The sequence below is a fragment of the Rhinatrema bivittatum genome, chromosome 2, assembly GCF_901001135.1.
Source record: "Rhinatrema bivittatum chromosome 2, aRhiBiv1.1, whole genome shotgun sequence".
In the NCBI taxonomy this organism is placed as follows: Eukaryota; Metazoa; Chordata; class Amphibia; order Gymnophiona; family Rhinatrematidae; genus Rhinatrema; species Rhinatrema bivittatum.
The window spans coordinates 741561050-741586280 of NC_042616.1; the positions used below are offsets into that span (position 1 = coordinate 741561050).

The window sequence follows — 25231 nt, forward strand, 5'->3', positions numbered from 1 at the left end:
ACCAGTATGTTTACTTTTCCTCCTACTTAACTCACTAGCTCAGCTTTGTAAGAAGGGCTTCTCTGCTTGTGTGTTGTTTTTGTTTGGTGTGAGGAGAGCAGAAACATCAGATCTTTATTCAATCTACTACAGTCATCTCTTGCAGTGCCCTATCCCTATTAATACCAGGAGTGTTGTGATCTTCCTGCACACAGTGCCCTAACCCTGATACCAGTCTGAGACAGCTCCCTCCCTGCATTACTAGTGAGAGGCTGGCTTCACAGACAGGGGGGAGCTGCCTGACCCTCACTCCTGACTTCCCCCATGTCCCAGCTAGTGAATGGTGTGTGGGTGAGGGGGGGGGGGGAGGATGGTGAAGTCTGAGACAGCTCCCTCCCTGCATTACTAGTGAGAGGCTGGCTTCACAGACAGGGGGGAGCTGCCTGACCCTCCCTCCTGACTTCCCCCATGTCCCAGCTAGTGAATGGTGTGTGGGTGAGGGGGGGGGGAGGATGGTGAAGTCTGAGACAGCTCCCTCCCTGCATTACTAGTGAGAGGCTGGCTTCACAGACAGGGGGGAGCTGCCTGACCCTCACTCCTGACTTCCCCCATGTCCCAGCTAGTGAATGGTGTGTGGGTGAGGGGGGGGGGAGGATGGTGAAGTCTGAGACAGCTCTCTCCCTGCATTACTAGTGAGAGGCTGGCTTCGCAGACAGGGGGGAGCTGCCTGACCCTCACTCCTGACTTCCCCCATGTCCCAGCTAGTGAATGGTGTGTGGGTGAGGGGGGGGGGGGGAGGATGGTGAAGTCTGAGACAGCTCCCTCCCTGCATTACTAGTGAGAGGCTGGCTTTGCAGACAGGGGGGAGCTGCCTGACCCTCACTCCTGACTTCCCCCATGTCCCAGCTAGTGAATGGTGTGTGGGTGAGGGGGGGGGGGAGGATGGTGAAGTCTGAGACAGCTCCCTCCCTGCATTACTAGTGAGAGGCTGGCTTCACAGACAGGGGGGAGCTGCCTGACCCTCACTCCTGACTTCCCCCATGTCCCAGCTAGTGAATGGTGTGTGGGTGAGGGGGGGGGGAGGATGGTGAAGTCTGAGACAGCTCCCTCCCTGCATTACTAGTGAGAGGCTGGCTTCACAGACAGGGGGGAGCTGCCTGTCCCTCACTCCTGACTTCCCCCCATGTCCCAGCTAGTGAATGGTGTGTGGGTAAGGGGGGGGGGGGGAGGATGGTGAAGTCTGAGACAGCTCCCTCCCTGCATTACTAGTGAGAGGCTGGCTTCACAGACAGGGGGGAGCTGCCTGACCCTCACTCCTCCGGGGTATTGTGATCTTCCTGCACACAGTGCCCTATCCCTGATACCAGGGGTGTTGTGATCTTCCTGCATGCAGTGCCCTATCCCTATTAATACCAGGAGTGTTGTGATCTTCCTGCATGCAGTGCCCTATCCCTATTAATACCAGGAGTGCTGTGATCTTCCTGCATGCAGTGCCCTATCCCTGATATCGGGATGTGTGCAAGAAGATCACAACACCCCCGGTATCAGGAATAGGGCACTGTGTGCAGGAAGATCACAACACCCCCAGTATCAGGAATAGGGCACTGTGTGCAGGAAGATCACAACACCCCTGGTATTAGGGATAGGGCACTGTGTGCAGGAAGATCACAACACTCCTGGTATTAATAGGGATAGGGCACTGTGTGCAGGAAGATCACAATACCCCTGGTATCAGGGTTAGGGCACAAGTTCTAGTCACATTGACTGATCACATTACTTGTTTTGTCAAGCTACCAACTGTTTCCATTTCCCATCCCCCATATACTGTCAGTAGGAAACTTGGTAACATGAATAAATAAGAGGGCAGCCAATAGGAATACATATTCATTCCTAAACTGACCTTAACTGACCTGAAAAGTGTCAAATTGTATCATTTTCAGTTAGTGCGCACTAACTCCCAGTTAGTGCGCACTAATCGGAAAAAATGATTTTTAACGATTTTTTAACTAAAAAATCGTGCCTAAGACGATTTTCTTGCCCTGCCACACGATTTCTATCGTTAAGACGATATGGAAAACGATTCACATCCCTACCATACTTCCCTTCAGCAAGAAGACTAAAAAGAAAATTCAACAACAAAATGCCAAGCTACTAACCACTTAGTTTAGGACTCGGAGTTCCCAAAGCAGGTCTTGAATCTTTCACCAGTATCTTAGATCCAACTGTTGAGAAAGGGATAAAAGTATCATAATATTAGTACAGATTGGCTATACCAGGGTATCACATTATTTGAATGTAAAATGGAAAGAAACATTATTATATTTTCCAGTTTTTTTACTTCTGCTCTGTATTAGACAGAAAAATACACAACATGGAATTTACTGCTTACAAATCTCATGGATAAGTTCAACCCTATTTTGACTTCTATTATTTTAAATCTAAATAACATATTAGTTCATAACTTGTATGAAAATATATTTAGTTGACTGGTTCTATCAGAAATATTTTGGAAAAAAAAAACAGACCTAGGTAAAGCAAAAAAAAATGTTACAAATACATGTTAGCAGTACCGTGACATTTTGTTATAGAAAATTAATTTTAGGAATTTAACATTTTAGAATTTTATTAACTGATATTTTTCAAAAATAAATTATCCTCATACCTTTTTGTTTTACCTAGCATTTCTATTAACGCAGCCGTGGCCCGAGAGTGGAAGATCACACCGGGCCCCCCCCCCCCCACTGGACCCCAGGTAATTTAAAACATTTTGGGGGGGTTCGGGAGGGTGGGGGATTTATTTTAAAGGGTCAGGGTGGGTTTTAGGGTTGTTTTAGTGTGCCGGTTTTCCCGCCCTCCCCCGATTTACGATTTAAACTATTTAAAAAAAAACAAAACCGCGACGATCAGATTCCCTCCCCCCCAGCCAAAATTGATTGTTAAGATGATCGATCACACAATTCACATCTCTAGTCTCTGATGCTAGAGCATACATCGATTCTTGCAATACCTGCGCTCAACAGAAACCCCCGGTCGATCGACCTTGGGGTTTGCTCCAACCATTTCCTGCTCCTGAAGAACCGTGGACGCATCTTTCCACAGATTTCATTGTGGACTTGCCACCATCTAAGGGTCACATAGTTATATGGGTCACCATCAACAGGTTTTCAAAAACGTCCCATTTGGTCCATTGTCGGGCTTACCTTCTGCTCCAGAATTGGCATGCCTGTTCTTCCTCCATATATTTCATCTGCATGGCTTACCCAAGGACATCGTCTCGGACAGAGGTCCACAGTTTGTCGCCCATTACTGACGCACTGTCTGCCATAAGTTTGGCATCAACATCAACCTCACCACAGCTTACCATCCACAAGCCAATGGACAAGCTGAACATATGAATCACTTTTTGAAGGCCTTCCTTCATGCCTATATAAATGATCGACAAGACAACTGGTCTGAACTTCTTCCTTGGGCAGAGTTCTCCCACAACTCCCATATTACCGCTGCCACAGGTATGTCATCTTTCTCCATTGTTTATGGTAAACAGCCCCTGCCACCTCTACCCATACCGCTGTCAGTACCCTTTCCTGCCACGCAAGTTACTGCAGATGCCCTCAAGGCTCTCTGGAATCAGACGAACCTTCGCCTATGCCAAGCCGCAACCTGGGCCAAGAAGTCTGTGGATACTCATCGATGCTCTGCTACTGAGTTTCTTCCCGGCCAAAGAGTCTGGTTAAGTCCACAATACATTCATCTTAAAATACCTTCCCAAAGGTTCGCACCTAGATACATTGGACCTTTCCCAGTCTTTCGTTGTGTTGGACCTGTTACTTACCAGCTACAGCTGCTGCCAACTTTGGGAATTTACAACACTTTCCATGTGTCACTTCTGAAGCCAGTAATTCTTTCCTGGCCTTCTCGTAAGGTTACTGAACCATCCCAGCTGGTTGTGGAGTCCAACACCACTTACAAAGTTCATGAAGTCCTTGATATTTATCGTAGGGGCTGCCAGTGGGAATACCTCCTCTCCTGGGAGGGGTATGGCCCAGAAGAGAATTAATGGGAGCCAGCTTATAACATACTGGATAAAAACCTCTTCCTCCAGTTTCATCATGCCCATCCAGGCAAACCAAGACCTCCAAGGTGGGGGGTGGGGGGGGTGGGGGGGCATAAGGGGGGGTACTGTTGATGTGTGCCGGCTGAAGCAGGCCCATGGCCAGGCCCTCATATCCTCTTCTGCCTACTCCAGCATCTGGCTCCACTTCTCTCGTGGCTGTGGGCTGCCATCTCCATCCTTGGGCCATCCCCGCTGCTCCTGTTTCCATGACGGACTCCTATAGGTGTAGAGATGCCACCGTCCCACACCACGCCCCTCCCTAGGCATGTGCGCGTGCATCTCAGTTCCTTAAGAAGGGCCCGAAGCAGAAACTTGGCCTTGGCCCTGGATGATGATGTCATTGAAGCTCCAGTATATAAGGCTGGGCTCAGCTCCTGTTAGTCACCTTTGCAATAGTTCTCCGTGCTGGACGTATACTTTGTTGCCTCTTGGTGAGTCCCTCATGATCCTGGTTCCTGGTCCCTTTGAGTTCCTGTTCCTGGTTTTGTCTTTCCATTTCTATGCTTTGTGCTACCCAGCTTATCCCTACAGACTGATCTCCTGGACCTGACCACTGCTTTGTCTGGCTACACTACTGATCTTCTCCTGCACTCGACCACTGCTTTGCCTGACTATGCTATTGATCTTCTCCTGGACCCAACCACTGCTTTGCCTGACTACTCTATTGATCTTCACCTGGACCTGACCACTGCTTTGCCTGACTACGCCATTGATCTTCTCCTAGTCCAGACCTCTGCTTCATCTGACCATGCTCCTGATCATCTCCTAGTCCTGACCTCTGCTTTGTCTGACCACGCCATTGCTTCTTTCCTGGGCTTGACTTCAGCTTTGCCTTGCTACTGCTCCTTGTTTGCCACCTGCCCTGACTTCAGCCTGTTCTATGATGCCTCTACAGTCTTAGTCCTGGACTTGGCCTTTCAGGCTTCGGCCTGCTCTTGCTCAGGTGCCCCCTGTCTGACTCTTGTTCCTATTGGCGCCCAGGTCTCCAGGACTCCACCTCATCCAGTACAGACTCTTCAGTTCTGCTATTGCTGTCCTTGGGCTGACCTCTCCATCTTCTCATCGATGACTATGTATGGAGGCCCACCTAACTTCAGTCAGCCCCAGTACCCAAAAGCTCAAACTGCGGGGAATGAGTGCTGTTATTGGCGAAGCTCCAGCCAGCCTCCATCAGTCAGCCCACTCTGCCTGCAGATGGTGGGGACTTGTAGGGCCTCCCCTATGGGTAGTGTCAACCTCATCTCGGCCCAAGCGTCCACCTCCTGCGCAACATAGGGTAATGGCTTACCATTCTGTGCTGCCTCAGGGAACACCTATTCTGAATAGTTTTACTGTATGAAGTTTCATGGTTATGGTGTAATGCAGTACAAAGATTGTGGCAGATATGAGGGTGAATTATCCGAATGAGAGAAGGACATGGTTACTGATGAACAAGGAGATTCAGCATACTCATGGTAACTTTTACAAAAATAAGAAACATGAAGAAGGGAAAATGGTCTTTAAGGATAGGGATCAGTAAAGTGGAGACTGGATCATGAACCAGTAGCAGGAGCATGACATATTGCATTACTCAGATGGATCTGTTTACAAGGGACAGTGGAGTGGTTATGTGTTCAGTGAACAGGGTACTATAATTCACTCCTCTGGAGTTGTCTATGATGGACTGTGGATAAATGGCTATCCTGCAGCTCAAGTCAAGAAGATTGTGATAGCTGGTAAAGTAATTAAGGGGTTATAGGGGTCTTCCTTAACACTTCAATTCAAGCTCCAGACTGAGAATGGAGTTGATTCTGAATGTGAAATTGGTAGTGTCTTGAAGATTTGGTCATGAATAAAAAATGTGCAACCTCCAGTTAATTCCAAGACTATGTTTTTGGAATTGTTAGAAAACCTTGAAGAGAAACCAGTCAAAATTACTTTGGGCTTTGAATATAATGGCTATGTTTTGGTAGTAACATCAAGGGAGAAATGTGAGGAAAAGTTCAGTATTCCAAATCAATAACCATAAATTCATATGCTTTTCAATATCTTAATACGCTGTTTATGCGAAGTTCAAACTTCAGCAGTATAGTTTCATATTATCACTGTGTCCAGTATAAACTTCCAAAATTATGGTCCTCTGACATAGCCATGTTTTGACTTATGGCTTCTTCAGGCGTGACTAAAGCTGTCAGATAACATAAAATATAAAGGTCAGGGAAATAGTATAAAGTTTCAGGACAAACATTGCATAAATAAATTTGACAATTCAAATCGAGTTAATCTGAAGAATATTGTCTAGCACCTTGTTACAAATTGAAAAACAATAAACACGTACCTGAAGAAAATTTCATCCAGCCTACCCCACAGTAATATATGCAAGACAGTGTTTGATAGAACCAGTCTAAAGCACTCAGAAACAGTGCAAAAGAATCATGTGATCATAAAGGACCAATCAAAGACAAGATGTCAAGTTTACACAGAAACAGACATGACTTTTTTTCCGGTTAAGACTAGAAGGATGTAAGGTCTGTAACTTAAAAATCCAACTTTGTACCTTTTGCAATAAAACCCAATCTCTATTACCTCTTCAAGGATGCAGGGGATTCCAATCAATGGCACTGAAATGGAGATCTGTAATCAGATGGCTAGAATCATGTCAGTGCTTTGTAAGAGGTTCATTCTGAACCTTTCTTCAAAAACTATTACAGGGCTTATAGATTCGGGTTTTCAGAGGACATCCTGTTTTCCCTACAAATAAGAAATTGTACGGACAAAAATTGCAGGAAGGATTGCAATTAGAAGTAAAATATAAACTATAAGATATATTCAGAGAGGGAATAATGAATATAGAAAGTGTCATGGAGAGATCACAGACAAGGCAAACTCCAATGTTTTGGTGACCAGTTGGTGGTAGTGAAGGGGTCGTACTGGAATTAAAATCAGAAGATGCTAAAGTATCTCTAAGATTATGCCCCCCAAAAAAGGCAAAACTAGGGAGATCTTCAAAACATTGCAACAGGGCCAGTATGGACCAATGAGAATGGATAAATTTGCAAATCAGACCACCTGAAATGAGAAAGGGAGAAAACATGTAAGACCAGGTGATTTGTCTTTAGATTGTTGGAGAAAGAGTAGGTCTCTATTCACATAAAGTGCACATGTATGACCCTGCATGGATAGCCACTTTCAAGAAATTGTTTAGACATGAGTGCAGCCTGAACAATAAAATTATGTTGAGAGCTATATACACTCCAAAGGTGAAAACATTGGCCTTATGGAATACTCTCACGAAGAGAGCATGGATGGTAACTGTTATAAGCAAGAAGAGTATTTTTATCTGTACTTTTATAAATTGATGTAATCAACTTGTTCTGGACAGTAATGACTAGCACATTTCAAAAAGAAATCTGAGAGGTGCTATATGGGTGAACTTAAGATTTGAATCTTGAGAGTTAAGCCTGTCAATACACATAAAAATAATTGGATCTTTGTGCACTTCCAAATAAGGAAGGTGTTATCTATACATCTATTCCAAGTCACAATCAGTGGAAAGAAAAGAGAAGAATAAAAATAGATTCAAAGTATGTTACATATATGCATGTGATGTCAGGGGCTATAGTAACCCCCATTACAGTGCCTTTGATTTGTAAAAATTAACGCTCATCAAACTTAGGGCAAGATGGGTCAGTGAAACAAGAAAATCAGTGGAAACCCATATAGGCTGAGGTTGTTGTTATTCAAAACAAAATTGATTATGTGGCTGAGGTACTTCGGCAGTGTTCTGGCAGTTTCTATATTGAGTTGTCTGGAGACCCAAATGCATCTTTACAATCTGAGATTAAACTTTTAGTTCAATTTGGCCTGAATGCAGGTTCAATCACCTCCTGGGAGACTAGTTTCTTAATTGAAAAGTGCCACACAATTCCTGTCTTCTATGTTTTGCCTAAAGTAAATAAGTATCTATCTTACCCCTCTGGATGGTCTATTGTTTCTAGCATTGGTTCTGTCCTAGAACCTCTTTCCAAATGTGTTGACCATTTTTTTGAAACTGTTGGTATCTCAAATTAGATCCTATGTATGAGACTCCAGCCATTTTATCTCCTTGATTGAGTCTTTGCAATTGCCATTTGAATGCATACTCTTAGTCACTTTAGACACTGAATCCCTATATTCGAACATTCCCCAGGACAAGCCCTTTCTATGGTCTGCAAATCATTAGAGCAACTACCTCAGTCTATACAGGTTCCCACTGATTTTCTTGCTTCACTGACCCATCTTGCCCTAATGAAACATTATTTCAAGTTTGATGATCGTTTCTTTTTACAAATCAAAGGCATTGTAATTGTGGCCATTATGGCCACTGACATTGCATGCCTGTATGTAGCAGGCTTTGCATCTATTATTTATTCTTCTCTTTTCAGGCCTTTGATTGTGATTTGGAATAGATTTATAGATGACATTTTCCTTATTTGGAAAAGTACAGAAATCAAATTATTTATGTTTGTTGACTGGCTTATCACTCAAGATTCTAATCTTAAATTCATACATACATATAAGACCATTCAGATTTCTTTTTTTAGATGTGCTAGTCATTACTGTCCAAGAAAGTTGATTACATCAATTTATAAAAAAAATGTATAGATAAAAATATTCTTCTTGCTTATAACAGTTACCATCCATGTTCTCTTTGTGAGAGTATTCCAAAAGACCAATTTTTTTCACCTTTGGCATGCATGTAGCACCTATCCACCTGACATAATTTTATTGCTAAGGCTGCACTCATATCTGAACAATTTCGTGAACACAGCTATTCACGCAGGGTCATATGAAGGGCCAATAAATGTGCCCTTTATGTGAATAGAGACCTACACTTTCTCCAGTGATCTAAAGACAAGTTGCCAAGTCTTGCATATATTCTCCCTTTCTCATCCCAGGTTGGTTTGATTTCCACATTTATCCATTCTCATTGGTCCATACTGGTCTTGCTGCAATGTTTTGAAGATCTCCCTAGTTTTGCTTTATTTCGGGATCATAATGTTAGAGATAATTTAGTGTCCTCTGATTTTAATTCTCGTACGACCCATTCCCTTCCACCAACAGGTCACCAACCCTGTGGAGGTTGCTTTGCTTGTGATCTCTCCATGACACTCTCTATATTCATACATCCCTCTCTGAATGTGTCTTATAGTTTACATTTTACATCTGATTGTAATTCTTCCTGGGTGATGTATATCATCATGTCCCTGCAATTTGTTATATATAGGGAAAACAATGCGTCCTCTGAAAACCCGAATCTATGAAAACTGTAGTAGTATTTGCAGACAGGTTGAAAATGCACCTCTTACAAAGTACTGGCTTGATTCTAGCTATTTGATTACACATCTCCATTTCTGTGCCATTGATTGATTTCCCCTGCATCCATGACATGATAATAGGGTTCTAGTATTATTGCAAATGGAACAATATTGGATTTTTAAGTTACAGACCTTGCACCCTTCTGGTCATACCCAGGAGATAGACTGGTCTGTTTTTAAGTAAACTTGACATCCTGTCTTTGATTGGTCCTTTATGATTACATAATTCTTTTGCACAATTTCTGAGTGCTTTAAACTGTCTCTGTCAAATGCTGTCTTACATATATCACTGTGGGGTATGCTGGCTGAAAGTTTCTTCAGGTACAGGTTTATTGTTTATCTATTTGTAAGAAGGTGCTAGATAGGGATGTGAATCGTTTTTCTGACGATTTGAAATATTGTGTACTATATTTCAAAATTCGTCAGATTTCAGAGCCCCCCCCCCCCCCCCCGAAACAGATAGGAAACCCCACGAATGGTGGGTTTTCTTTTATTGTTTTGGGGGTAGGGGAGAAAGAGAATACATCCAACCTCCCCCAAACCCCCCAAACTCACCCCGACCCTTTAAATATAATTCTTTAGAATCCCTCACCTGCTGACCCCCCCCCCCCAAGACTTGCCAAAAGTCCCTGGTGGTCCAGCGGGGGTCCAGAGTGATCTCCCGCACTCGGGCCGTTGGCTGCCAGTATTCAAAATGGCGCCAGTAGCCTTTGCCCTTACAATGTCACAGGGGCTACCGGTGCTATTGGTCGGCCCCTGCCACATGGTAAGAGCAATGGACAGCCAGCGCCATCTTTAAACATGGCACGGGCCATCCATTGCTCCATATCATGTGACAGGGGCCGGCCAATGGCACCGGTAGCCCCTGTCACATGGTAAGGGCAAAGGGCCATTGATGCCATATTGTTTACTGGCAGACGATGGCACGAGACCGGGAGATCGCTCCCAGGAACCCTGCTGGACCACCAGGTATTTTAAGAAAGTTTTGGGGGGTCGGGAGGGCTGTTGGACCACCAGGTACTTAAAGAAAGTTTTGCGGGGGTCGGGAGAATGGGTGATTCTAAAGAATTCAATTTTAAGGGCCGGGGCTCGGGCACAGCTGATTAAAACGCAGCCGATTAGGAGGAGGTCACGTGATGCGCTAGCCTGGTAAGCCGCACTTTCCAGAGCTCCGGGTGTGGCCCCGCAAAAAGCTGAAAATCGGCAGTGTCACCGTAAGCTATCCAAACATTTAAGGTGTCCGGAGGGTAAAGGAGATTCTCAGCGCTCACATAAAACTGCTAGGAGGCGAGCGGGTATGTCAGCAAAGCCGCCGCGAAAAGGCAAAGATAAAACGGAGGGCGGAGGAGGCGAGCTCAAAATGGCCGACGGAACGAAGGAGCTGGAGGCAGCAGGCCTTGACGAAGCAGCAATCACTAAAATGACGGCGACGGTGGTAGCAGCGCTAGAACCAAACTTTGCAGGCATAACAGAGAACTTTGCGACGCTGAAGGAAACATTAGGAGATATTGGGAGACGGATAGAGATCGCAGAGGGCCGGATCGCGGCTGTGGAGGAGGACCAGCAGGCAATCACGGCTCGAGTGTCTGCCCTGGAGCAAGCGGTGGGAGCCACTGACACGAAACTAGAAGACCTTGAAAACAGGGCAAGGAGAAACAACCTCAAATTTCTGGGGCTGCCAGAAGAGCTTGTGGAAAGTGAGTTACAAACTTTTCTTGAAACTTGGTTACCAGGCGCTTTGAATTTGGATAGCATGGCTGGAAAGCTTACTATTGAGAGAGCTCATAGATTGGGGCCTAGACAAGACTCAGACACCAGACCTCGCCTAGTGATCGCACGATTCATGAACTGGGCACAGAGATCAGCTATATTAACAGCTTTCCGAAAGAAGAGGGACCTTCAGTATCGAGAACATAAAATTATTCTATTTCAGGACTTCTCTGCGGCAGTGGCGGCAAAGAGAAAGCTGTTTGGGCCCGTGTGCAGTGATTTCTTCAATCGTAATGTGAGATTCGTGCTTCAGTTTCCCACGCTGTTAAAAGTCTGGCGAGATGGAAAAGTTCACACATTTGATACGCCGGACAAGGCGAAGAAGTGGCTACAGAGTACAGGCGGGGAGAAATAAGGAAATAATGTTTGAAATCCGGGGGCTTATTGGCCAATCCCTAGCCGGATGTGAAAAGAGTACCCGCGAGCCTGGACTATGTAATAATGTACGAAGGTAGAGGCGGGGAAAGCTGATGCCCAGAGTTGGGGTGCATACGGCTTGAAAGGTGTGTTTACAGATCCCATGTTCACAGTTGTTTCGTTTTGTTTACTTGCCGGATTGGAGCTCACCTACTACCCAATCGTTTTGAGACCCTGCGTGGAAGTGAGATGGCAGATGGAGTACTGCAGGGCGTGCAATACTAACAAAGGGAGCACGCCTCATGAGTCAGGACAATGATTGCCTGGTATGGAAGGTAATGCTGCAAGCACGGATGCACGACCTGGACGGCTCAAAGCAGCGCGCGATGTGGGTGTTAGAGCACATGAAAAGGAAAGCGACACCTTGCCCGAGTGGGAAGATCTTTCTCTGCAGGACTGCTATCCGAAGGTTTTATTTTTCCAAACAAATAACAGAAAAAAGGGAACATTGGGGGGCTCATGTTACAGATGTTACAGCGGTTAACTGTGTATATGTTTTGCCAGAGGTCTTTCACCGGGGTAAGGGGGGTCTGAGATTGTATGGCTATGTTTGGGGGGAAAAAAAGAATAGGGTCCGTGTGGGGCCACACCTGGACGCATTATAATGGTCCTCTAGTCCACTCACATGTGGGCAGTTCTTTTTGTATATCTGTTTTGGGGGGGGATGGGAGGGGGGGAGGGAGGGGAGTACGGGGGGGGACGGGGGGGAGGAGGGATGGAAGGGACATACTCACCACACATCTGGAGGTAGATACTGTCATGATAGCGGTATGATATGGTGCTGGGGGGCGGTTCAAGCTGGGAGACTGCCCACCAGGATGGAAATGGTTTGGTCTTGGGGATATGAGACGGCACTTACGACAGGATAGGTCAGACTAGATATATTTCGTGGAACGTGGGAGGCATCAGTACACCGATTAAGAGACAAAAAATCTTGAGTGCCCTTCAGAGGAAAAGGGTAGGAATAGCGGCACTTCAGGAGACACATTTGTCTATGAATGAAAGTTTGAAATTGAAGAAGAGCTGGGTGGGTCAATGCTATGCTTCGCCAGCGGTGGGCCGGAGGGCGGGGATAGCTATCCTAATCCATAAGGCCATAAAGTTTGAACTGATCCAACAATTGTCTGATGAGCAGGGACGGTATCTTATTCTATTAGGCAAGGTGAATGGGGAAGCGGTAACAATTTGTAATTTATATGCCCCGAACGCATACTCCCATGCCTTTTTTCAATCTGTGGTTGCTAAAATAGTGGGAAACCAGATGGGGTTGATAGTGGTATTGGGGGATTTTAATTGTGTAAGAGATTTGGAGGTAGACAGATCCCATAGGTCTACATCACAGCAAAATATGAAGGGAAAGGGAGTGACCTATGTATGTGATGAATTAAAGCTTCTGGATGTATGGCGCACCTTGAACCCAACTGAAAGAGATTACACGCACGTTTCCAAAGCCCACTCTACGCTATCTAGAATCGATTATATACTGGTTTCGACCGGACTGCTATCCAAAATTGGTTGTGCTCAGATAGGCTCTATAGAAATATCGGATCACGCACTCATTTGGGTGGATGTGGGGGATAGGGCGCGGGGGAGTTCGGTAAATATGTGGAGGTTTCCAAGCCATTTGTCTGGGGATAGCCAGTTCCAGGAATTCTTAATACACAAATGGGAGGACTATGCGAAAAATAATGAGGCCCATAAAGTAGACCCTTGGCTGTTTTGGGAAACTGGCAAGGCGGTCATGAGGGGGGAAATAGTGTCATACACGATAGCTAAGTCCAAAGCCATGGTGCAAAGTATATTGAATCTAGAAAGGCAACTCCGCCAAGCTAAACGGAGATTGACGCATCAGCACTCTACTCAGACCCTAAATCATTACAATGACATTTTGAGGTCCTTAAACACTTTATTACATGAAAGGGCTAAGAGGGAGTTGCAACGTGGGGCACATAATTTTTTCAGATGTGGGAATAAATCCGGTAGAGTCTTGGCCAATATGGTTAGACTAGCTAGAGGAAGCACCATGATTGACAAACTTAGAAGGGCAGATGAGACCCCCTTGACTACCGGGGAGGAGATATGTGAAGAATTCCGCCTCTTTTATGAGAAGCTGTATACGGAGGATCGGTCTGGAGGTAGTTCCCAAGAGGAGGAGTTCTTTCAGGGATTGAGCATTCCTCGGATTACGGCCCAACAGCTTGCAAGTCTTAATGCCCCTATTCACTTGGAAGAACTGAGGGGAGCCATTAGGGCGAGTAAAGCGAACAAAGCCCCGGGGCCGGACGACTGCAGAATATTATAAATGTCTGCAGGGAAGAGCGGGAGAGGACTTATTGGCGTTTTATAGAGAGGCACAAAGGAGGGGCAAATTTCCTGAGGATACCACCCGAGCTTATATCACGGTCCTGGAAAAACCGGGGAAAGATTTGTCTAAACCTGCGGCGTATAGACCTATCTCCCTTTTGAACTTTGAGGCCAAATTGTTTGCAAAAAATATGGCAGACCGTATGAGCGGGGTCTTCCCGGACATTATAACACAAAATCAGGTGGGGTTTGTAAAGGGTAGGGTCATTAGCACTAACCTTACAAAATTGCTCATAGCAATGGAGGAATGTCATAAAAAGGATACGGAGGCCGTCATAGTAGGCTTCGATTCGGAGAAGGTGTTTGATAGGGTATCTTGGGGCTATCTGTTTTCGGTCTTAGCACGATATGGATTTGAGGGAGAGATAGTCCAAGCTATTCAAATGCTTTATCATGCCCCTAAGTCAGCAATTCGAGCGAATGGCCATATTTCGGCTGACTTTCGGCTATACCGGGGGACAAGGCAAGGGTGTCCGCTGTCTCCGTTGCTCTATATCTTGTCCATAGACCCCTTGCTACGGAAACTAGAAGCGGATCCTTTGATAACTGGCTTCACTTGGGGGACGCAGAACTTTAAAGTGTCCGCCTTTGCGGACGATGTTCTTGTTTTCCTGACGGAGCCACAAAGATCTCTAGAGAGGGTACTGAAGCATCAGCTTTTGTTCGGGTCATTTGCTGGGTTAAAAATAAATGTGGAAAAGTCGGAGGCTATGGAGTTGGGCAGCCATATCAGAACCAATTGGAAGGGGGAATTCCGTTTGCGATGGGCGGATAAAACCATGCGATATCTGGGAATTTTACTTACCAGGGAGCCTGCACAAATACATGAAGTGAATGTCTCCCCGCTCATTCGGAACATGAGTCAAAAATTGAAATTGTGGGGTAAATTGCCACTCTCCCTGAAGGGGAAAATTGCGTTGCTCAAAATGTTGGAGCTCCTGCGATGGTTGTATGTGTTACAACAACTTCCCTTGTGGTTAACAAAGAAAGAGATTGATAGGGTGAACCAAGAGATCCGAGCTTATCTATGGGGGGGGGGGGGGGGGTCGTAAAGCTAGACTGCCCCTGCCGACACTGCAGCTGACTATAGAACAGGGGGGGATGGCTTGTCCTAATTGGCGAAACTATAATTTGGCGTGCATGCTACGCCATATTCAGGATTGGTTGGAGAATACTGGGAAATACATTCCTAGACAGTTTATATTGAGCTGGTTGCATCCATTTAGTCCAGAAACTCTGATTCAACTCCCAGGGTCCCAAGTGCCGGTATACTATAAACGCCACATGATTATAGAGGTAGGGAGGAAAGCGTGGAGATGCCTATGCCTTCAAAAGTTACACTTGGGTGGCATTCTTACACCATATCTCACGTTGTGGGGTAATCCCATGTTTGTAAGTGGTGTGACGGGCAGGGTGTTTAAGAGGTGGTGTTCTAAGGGGGTTCAGAACCTCTTTCAGCTGTTTTCCCCGGGCACTGGGATCATGTGGTCTTTTCAGGAGATGCAGGGCGTCTATGAGATTCCGACACAAGATTTTTTCGCTTATCTGCAAGTTAGACACTATGTACATGCAGTTTTTGGAACTTACCAGTTGCCCACGAAGTGGGAACTTCTAAGAGTCTTTTTTGGGCCGCAAAAGCGGAGGGGGCACTCATGTTCTTCGTTGTCCCAAGCCTTACGGGAAATTCCCGTCCTGAAGGGCAAACTGGAGATCCAAAATAAATGGGTACGCGTGGCAAATGTGTATTTGGCTCTTGATGAGATAGGGGAAATCTTAACGAAAAGTGTTAAAGTGTCAGAAAATGTACTTCTTCAAGAAATAGGGTTTAAAATATTGCACTGTATATATGTGTCGCAGGCGCAAAGGTATGCAGCAAAATTATGTGACTCCCCTGTATGTATTAAATGTGGAGGGGCACCGGGAACTTTTGTGCATGGAATGTGGGAATGCCCTATTATTGAGTGTTTTTGGGGGGCGGTGATGAAAAGTCTAGAACAGATGCTTCAAGTCTTTATCCCCAGAGACATTAAGGTATGTTTATTTCGGCTGCCAACTGCACAGACATTGCAGGACTTATCTGGTGAGGATTGGGCATTCCTGGAAAAAGCCCTAATAATTGCAGCTCAGACTATTCTCTGTCAGTGGATTTCCTCGGAAAGTCCTACGTGGGGGCAATGGCATGCACGGCTGCTAGCTCTACTACAACACGAAATGTGGGCAGCTCAGTCTACCTCACCAGCTAAGAAGGCGACGTGTTCGGCTGTATGGCACAGACTATGGTGGACCATGTCGGAAGCGAAAAGAGAGATAATTCTGACCACCATAGGATATAAATATCGACATTCCAGGGCAGGGAGTAATACTTCCTCGGCCCAACCAGTGACCAGATAGAGCCTAGAGGACTGGGCAGGCCGGCTCTTTCGTGGGTGGTCATGTGGGCATCCAGACCGTACTACGTGGAGAAAGGCAAGCCTGTGGCACATTCCTAGTACATGGGTATAGAGGGTGTTCCAACCGAATCCAACTGGGTATCCCAAGTATTTGGTGTCTTGGTATAAGATGTGGTGGGTATGGGATAAGGGGGGGGGGGGGGGTAAGGACGGGAGGGCGAGGGGGGGGGGAAGGGCGGGTATGGTATGATATCTGATATGTGTGTTGGATGTGTATTGGTCAGGTGGTAAACTGTTGTAAATTTCAATAAAGAAAGTTTTCAAAAAAAAAAAATGCAGCCGATTAAAGTGCTACGAAACAGAAAGCTACGAATCACGGGAACGAAAATTTCCCACAATTCGTGTACGATTCTGATTCCGGCTATGATTCCAGACCCGATTCACATCCCTAGTGCTAGACAATATTCTTCTGATTAACTTGATTTGAATTGTCAAATTTATTTATGCAATGTTTGTCCTGATACTTTATACAATTATCCTGACTTTTATATCTTATGTTATCTGACAGCTTTAGTCCTTTCTGATAAAGCTGTAAGGTGAAACATGGCTATGTCAGGGGGCCATAATATCTGAAGTTTATACTGGACACTGTGATAATATGAAACTATACTGCTGAAGTTTGAACTCAGAATAAACAATGTATTAAAACCCAACATATAAATAAATGAAATAAAATATTAAGATAGTGAAAAGAATTAGCACCAGCTGTCCATTTCTCCTACCATGTGACAGGGGCTGGCCAATGGCACTGGTAGCCCCTGCCACATGGTAAGGACAATGGGCCACTGGCACCATTTTGATTACTGGTAGCTGATGGCCTGAGAGCAGGAGATTATTCCTGGGCCCCCTGCTGAATCACCAGGGATAATGGGGAGTCTTGGGTGGGATTATATTTAATTAAATTTGAAGGGTTGAGGCAGGTTTAGGTTTTTTTTTCCTAGATGTGCACTTCCGAAAAAAAAAAAAAAAAACAATAGAAAAACCACACAAAATTTCTGGGTTTTCCTTTCATTTTTTTTCCTTCACAAAATCTTTATTGCCTATTTCATTGCAAACGACTGCACATTTCTACTGCATATCTCCAGTCCCACGGGGCACTGACAGAGGCACACATTTCCAAACAAATTGAAGGAGAGGACAATACAAGCAAGTTATAGGTGCAGCATTATTTATTAAGGGAAAAGGGAACACCTCTGCTAGGCTGTATAGCATCTACAGAACCGTCACAGCAGTAGCTATGAGGACTGAGGAAGAGCAAAGCTCCAATCATAAATAAAGACTGCCAGAGAGGAGGCTACAGCTGCGATGCTTAGTAGAGCATGCTGAAAATTCTAGAAACTTTTAGATCAAAGTTCCTTCAAATGCTGTGTCAAATGACTTCACCCATATGTGAGGACAGCCATTCTGTGTGTCCCCAGAGAAACAACTATCTGTGAAAAACAATGCTGTGAGACCAGAGGAATACATAATGATGGTTCTTGATATTATCAAAATATAAAGAAGGAGTAATACTGCACTCCACAATTCGTAAACACAATCCACTAAGGAGTGCAAGAAGACTGTAGGTCCAATAATTTCATCTTCAACAATGTTTATTTTTAAACGTTCAAAGGAGCCACTCCTATTTTAAAGTCATGCAGTCATTTATTTGTGCATGACTTTAAAATAGGAGTGGCTCCTTTGAACGTTTAAAAATAAACATTGTTGAAGATGAAATTATTGGCCCTACAGTCTTCTTGCACTCCTTAGTGGATTGTGTCTTGATATTATCAGACACCATTCTAAGGCCAGACCCTCCCACTTGTTTTTAAAATTCAAGGGCTATTATAGAGAAAAACAAAGAAAAAGGCATTATAAAAGAAATATTGAAAGTACCTAGTATGCAACCAAAGGCAATGACTGGAAGAAATCAGTTCATTAAAAAAAATGGTCATCTGGTAAAAAAAAATAAATAAAATGGAAACAAAGTCTGCTGGCCATATTATCACAAGCCATTATTTAAAATTATTAATAGACTTGGAATTTTTTTTATGTAGGATCAACATATACCAAGCCCTTAACCCCTCAGAATAAGGGCAAATCAATGAAGGTCCTCATTAATCTTTTTTTTAAACTTCTTTTTAGCACAAAAACATTAGATATACTTTGAAAATATAATCAGTGAGTCCAAAAAGAAAGTCAAATAGAAAAAGGCTATACTTAGTTTTTAAAAACTCTGTATTCTAAACACCCCAACAAGGATTCTTGTTTTGAGCAATGTCTGCATCAGGGGATTGATACTTTCTCCGCAACACTCACTGATGGTCGGTCCTGTCGACCATCAGTGAGTATTGCAGAGACATTGCTTGAAACAGTGATCCTTGTTGGGGTGTTTGGTATACAGAGTTTTCAAAAGCTAAGAATACCCTTTTTCTATTTGATTTTCTTTTTTGACTCACTGATTATTATATATGCACTAAACATTGTTTTAAAGCAGATTAATGTGGACCTACATTGATTTGCCCTTATTCTGTGGGGTTAAGGGCTTGGTATACATTGGTCTTACATAAAAAATTCCAAGTCTATTAATAATTTTATATAATGGCTTGTGATAATATGACCAGCAGACTTTAAGTTTCCATATTGCTTTCATATTGCTTTGCTGGAATCCAGAAGGTGAGGCATTTGTGTTATGCTCAGGCTTGTGAACCCTTGGCTGACGGGAGTATGGTATACCTTTCAGAGGATCCGTAGGTTCTCTTGTCGGGTGGTGAGGCAGAGCAGAAGATGGGACCAGCTGACCCTTGGCACTGGGAACAGAGGCGACTGCGGAGGCGGATGAAGAGACGAGAAGAGGAGCTGTGTCTTCACCCCTGGAAGTCTGTGGTCCCCCCAGGAGGAGCCCGTAGGGATCCAGACTGCTGGGACTTAGGTGGACCTTTGAGAGGTCAGGTGTCGGTTCAAGGGCTGACTGGAGCTTCGCCCTGGAAGCCCGCGGTTTCCCTGTGAGGAGCCCGTAGGGACCCGGGCCGCTGGGACTTAGGCGGGCCCTTGGAGATGGTAGTCCAGGAGGAGTCCTGGGTCGAGTGCCAGAGGGTCGTCGCTCACCAGTCCGAGGTCACACACCGAAGGATCACCACTTGCCAGTCCGAGGTCACACACCGGAGAAACACCGCTTGCCAATCCGAAGTCGAGCACCAGAGAATCACCGTAAGCCAATCCAAAGTCAGGAACCGGGAACACCAAGATGAAACAGGAACAGGATCCAAAGCTCGAGGGACTCACCGAAGCTAGCAGACTAGACAGCGCTGGAGGACATTGCCAAGTCATTGGATGAGCAGAGGAAGTCTCCCTTTATACTTCCCCTGCTTAGGCTGCTGAGGAACAGGTGAAGCTTGTTAAAGGGATCAGGTCCCTTTAAATCAGTGGAGGAGGTGCGGCCTCCCGCCTAAGGATGGTGGGGGCCATCTTGGATTTTCCCCCACGGAGGAGAGACGCCGCTGGACGCCACAAAGGGGGAGCAGGACGGTTCCCCCTGCAGCGAGCAGCACCAGAGGCCACGCGGGAGTGATGGCCCGGATCAGAGCCCTCCCTCGGGGCTCCTGCGGCGAAGGAACGCCACGGACAAGGTAGGGGGCCGCGGTCGTGGCACACCACGGCCGCGAAACACAACAATTTGTGTGTGATTTAAACAAAAATAAATCATTGAAGACTGCTGAGAGCATGTGAGTCAATGAGCAAGGATTGAGCAAGTCAGTGAGTGTTTGTATGTCTGAGTGAGACGGGATGTGAATGAGGATGTGAGAGAATGAATATATGTGTGTTAGTGTGAGAGAAAAGAGAAAGTGTGTGCAACACCCAAGCCCAACCCCATATGACAATCTATGCTCTTCACCAAGGCATACACCTAACTTCTCCCTTCCTCTCCACTGCCCACCCTTCCTCTCCTCTGCCGCCCTCTATCCCCTCACTTTGCCCTTCTCCTACCTTTTTCTCCCCCCCTCACCTCATACACTTTTTCTCCCCCCCTCACCTCATACCTTTTCCTCCCCCCATCACCTCGTTCCCTTCCCTCTGCTCGCCACCCCCCCTCTCCTCCTAGCACCCCTATACTGCTTATCTCTTAGTGTCTTCCTTTTGTACATATGTATATATTTACAAACCTCGTTGATTATTTAATGCAAATTTCCCCTTGTTACTCACACCCTCATTTATTCATTTGTTAACTTGTTTTATTTGTTCAATGTAAAGCGCCATGCCTGGCGTTTGTTTGTGTTACACTGTAAACCGATGTGATATCCTGGATGAATGTCGGTATATAAAAATTTTAAATAAATAAATAAATAAATAAATAAATAAATCTCAGGATGAAAACAATTCAAAAGTTGCCAGGTATACAGAGAGGGTGACTTTTTGTATCCAAAAGACTTGGCTTTTCGGTAGAGCCTTTCCTGTCTCCTAGACTATATCCTACTAAGATATTTTTCAATCAGCTGTACTTCAATAACTAGCAGAATGTCATATAATCATGTTATAATGCTAGAGTTATTCTCCTGAGGTTGGCTTCAAGCCCCTTCTCTCTGTTATATCTCTCTACTTTGATTATCTGTCTCTTCATTTCCAATTCCTAGTTACTCTCCCTTGTTATAATGTAACTTTTTACCTTCTGCTCACAATCTGTCTCCTCTTTTGAGGTTTGACTAGTTACTGTTAATGTACTATCGTTCTATGTAAACCGAGTTGATTTGATCTGTATCAAGAAAATCGGTATATAAAATCCCTAAATAAATAAATAAATAAATAAATAATTATTGGGTGTTATGTGATATGTCTATTTTTTAAAAATGTATTGCTATTTCTGAATTTTTAAAAAATGTTATATGAGTTTTTAATTACTGGATGTTCTATTTGTCAGCTATTTTGAAATATTTATGCTTTGTATGAATGTGGTTTCCAAGTTCTACTTTTGTCTGAGTGTTTCTATTTATATTTATGGCCTCAGTATTCTATGTTTTGTGAGGCTCTGTCTGTGTTTTCTGCATGTGAGACAAATTAAGCATTCTTGTAGCATGTAGTTTCTTTGTAGGGATCTATAGCAGACTGGCTTTTCATAATAGGAGGTGTATTGCTATTTTAGAACCTGGTATAATATTTGTAGTGTTGCCGTTTCATAAGTAGGGTTCTTACAGTTTTCAGTTCTAGCATTACTGCTAGTTTGGTATGGGAGGTTATATTGTAATTGTAATTCCATTTACTCATGATGTTATGAGGGCTTCTATCTGAGATGGTTTGGCTGAGTGCCGAGAGGGCAGCTGGCTGAGAAAGCAGTGAGTTGTCTGGAGAATGGGAGTGCTGAGAAATGGTGGGAATGGGATATGGAGGGGACTGCTACAGGCTGTGGAAGGGCTGACAGCAATGAAGAACTTTATATAATGATGCAGGAGTTCTGAGCTAGAGGACCATTCACAGAGCAATCACATGAGCATTAGCAGAACAGAAGAACATATATGTTTGTGTTTAAGAGAGAGCGTGCATGTATATTTCTCTGGGCGAGAGAGAATGTGAATTAGGGATGTGAATCGTTTTTGAACGATTAAAATTATCGTCAGATAATTTTAAAATCGTCCAAAATCATTAGAGTGCACGATACAATACAAATGCCCCCAATTTATCATCAGGGGCATTTGTATTGTATCGTTAAATAGGGCGTGGGAAAACCAGCACACCAAAACAACCCTAAAACCCACCCCGTATGACATAGTGAGGGCAAAGGTAGCGCCGGCGCCATTTTGAAGATTGGCAATATGGCCCGCGTGCAGGAGGTCGCTCCCGGACCCCCGCTGGACTTTTGGCAAGTTTTGTGGGGGTCAGGAGGCCCCCCCAAGCTTGCCAAAAGCCCCTGGGGGTCCAGCGGGGGTCCGGGGGTGATCTCCTGCACGCGTGACGTCAGGAGCCAGGAACCAAAATGGCGCCGGCGCTACCTTTGCCCTGTCACATGATAAGGGCAAAGGGCCACCGGCACCATTTCTCTTAATGTAGCCGTGGCCAGAGAGAGCTGGAGATCGCGCCGGGACCCCCCCCCCCCACTGGACCCCAGGTAATTTAAAACATTTTGGGGGGGTTCGGGAGGGTGGGGGATTTGTTTTAAAGGTTTGGGGTGGGTTTTAGGGTATTTTTGGTGTGCCGGTTTTCCCGCCCTCCACCGATTTACAATTTTTAACGATTTTAAAAAAAAAAAAAACAAAAAAAAAAAAACACGACGATCAGATTTCCCTCCCCCCCAGCCAAAATCGATCGTTAAGACGATCGATCACACGATTCACACCCCTAATGTGAATATGTGTGTCTCTGGGAGAGAGAGAGAGAGAGAGAGTGAATCTAGTTCTAGGACAGAAAGACATAGAGTGAGTGTGTGTGTGTATATATGGGAGAGAGAGAGACTGGTGCCTGGAGGGAAGGGGCAAAGAGCGGAAGAGTTAGCCTTTTTTTCAAGGAGTGGGGGGACAGCCTCTACCCCCTCCTCTAATCATGAAAATTTTGGTGGCTCTCCACTATGAATTCTAGTTTGAATATGGTACAAAAGTGAGTATAATGCACTGTTATGGAAGATTATTACCTGTTAATGTTTTCTGAGACTAGTTTGATATGCACATTAGGCCTTTTGTGAACAGCATGCACATTTTTCTGCATGCTAAACAGCCTTATAGTGCATGACAATCTATAATGAAAAAGACCTTTTAATCCAGTGTAATTTTTTTTTTCACTAAATCAACTAATTACCTCCCTAGTGGGATTAGTTACCACAGAATGATTGTGCAACCCACTTTCCATTCTCCTTCTAGTGTGTACCAAAGCAGCAGTAGTTCCCTACCATATCAGAACTGTATATAAGAAGTATTTAAATATGACAATAAAATTAAATAAATTATGGAGAATGAACATCAGACCAATATAAAATGGATAAATTCAACTTTCAGTAAAGAAAAACATAAAAAAAAAATAAGATACTTTCATGTTATGAGTGTCGGAGATTGTAAGCAAATTTAATATGCCATACAAGTAGCATCCAGAGGTTGTATGACATCTAATTTCTTTCAAACTAAAGAGTAGTGTACAGCTATTATTCTCACTGAACTTTCTCACGCACTAAATTGAACAGTTGAAAATCACACTTAAACTCCAAATCCAGCTATCTTAAACTGGTTTAACTGATTACCAACCACTTAAAAATGTACTGGAAAATAATTAAATTAAGATGTCGCTGTGCAGTCTTAGTATAAAACATTCAAATATGAAGAGAAATGAAATCAAGACAAATACCGGAAAGTTTCTTGGTCAAATGACAGAAAGTATTGATATTTCTTTTTACCTTCACATATTGGAACTTTTCCTCCCCAGGTGTTATCGGATCTGCAAACTCTATGTTCTGTGCCTCCTGCCAAGAAGAATCCAGGTTGACAGGTATAGATCAATGTGTAACCAATCAAAGGTAGGTCCATTCCAACAACATTTGCATGTGCCGGTGTTTCTGGTTGCTTACAACTGTGAGCTGTAAAAAAGACATTAATGATCAATACTTAGATTTAGATACAGCACATGTAAAGTTTATTTTTTAAATTTATGTAAAGAAAGTTATTTTCCAGTGAATTTAGAACTTAGAAAAAGTGTTGACTTGGCAGAATTGGAAACTAAAGTTGCCCATGAATCCACCATACAAAAGGCCACTTGGGCCATTTAACAAGATGGCAGCTGCAGGCTATGAAGCTGCCATTTTGCAGAATTAGTTGGGCTACTAATCTGTAGTTATTTTACCCATGGTATTTTACTACCAGAGAAAATACTGCAGGGTTTACTAAGCTGTGGCACTTGGTACTGCACATAGTAAAACCTGCAATATTTCCCTCTTCGTGGGAAAATATCACAGATTTGTAAATGAGCCCAAAGTAACGATGGTGCTTTTTCTTTTGATATATTTCTATTTGGGACAGGACAGAGATCACTGTCTCATTTTACATAAGATAAATCAACAAAACCAAAGCCTACACACCAGTGTATTCTGAGGTTTAATTAATCATAAAGCAACCCAAAAGTCTCTCAGTAGACAATATTTTATATCTTCCACCGCTACAGTTCTTGATTATAAAACAGTTAGTATATATATAATCAAATAGGGATGTGAATCGTTTTTGAATGATTAAAATTATCGTTAGATAATTTTAAAATCGTCCTAAATCGTCAGAGTGCATGATACAATACAAATGCCCCCGATTTATCGTCATAAATCATCCTAAATTGTTAAATAGGGCACGGGAATTATTTGGGGGAGGGCGGGAAAACCGGCACACCAAAACAACCCCTAAACCCACCTCGACCCTTTAAAACCAATTCCTTACCCTCCTCCACCCTCCCGAACCCCCCCCAAAATGTTAAATTACCTGGTGGTCCAATGGGGGGGGGTCCCGGCACGATCTCCCACTCTCGGGCCATCGGCGCCATTTTGTCTGCCACTAATTAAAATGGCGTCGATGGCCCGATTAAAAAAGAAACCCACCTGACCCTTTAAATCGACCCCCCTTAGCCTCCCCCACACTCCTGACCCCCCCAAAACCTTTTAACATTACCTGGTGGTCCAGGGGGGCCTTGGGGGATGATTTCCCATTCCCAGGCATCAGCTGCGCTAAAAAAAAATGGCACTGATGCCCCTTGGCCATCCAGTGCTCCTACCATGTGACAAGGGCCGGCCAATGGCACGGATACCCTGTCACATGGTAAGGGTAAAGGGGCATCGGAGCCATTTTTTTTTAGCGCAGCTGATGCCTGGG

At 44.3% G+C, this 25231-nt stretch overlaps 1 protein-coding gene across 1 annotated transcript in view; it reads right to left on the reverse strand.

Moving 5' to 3' along the window:
* The window catches only part of CSMD3 (CUB and Sushi multiple domains 3), a 3551396-nt gene that overhangs the window by 76564 nt on the left and 3449601 nt on the right, over positions 1-25231 (reverse strand). Inside the window, 2 exon segments of the mRNA XM_029591914.1 lie at positions 2136-2201; positions 23779-23958. Coding sequence (XP_029447774.1) covers positions 2136-2201; positions 23779-23958 — 246 coding nt within the window.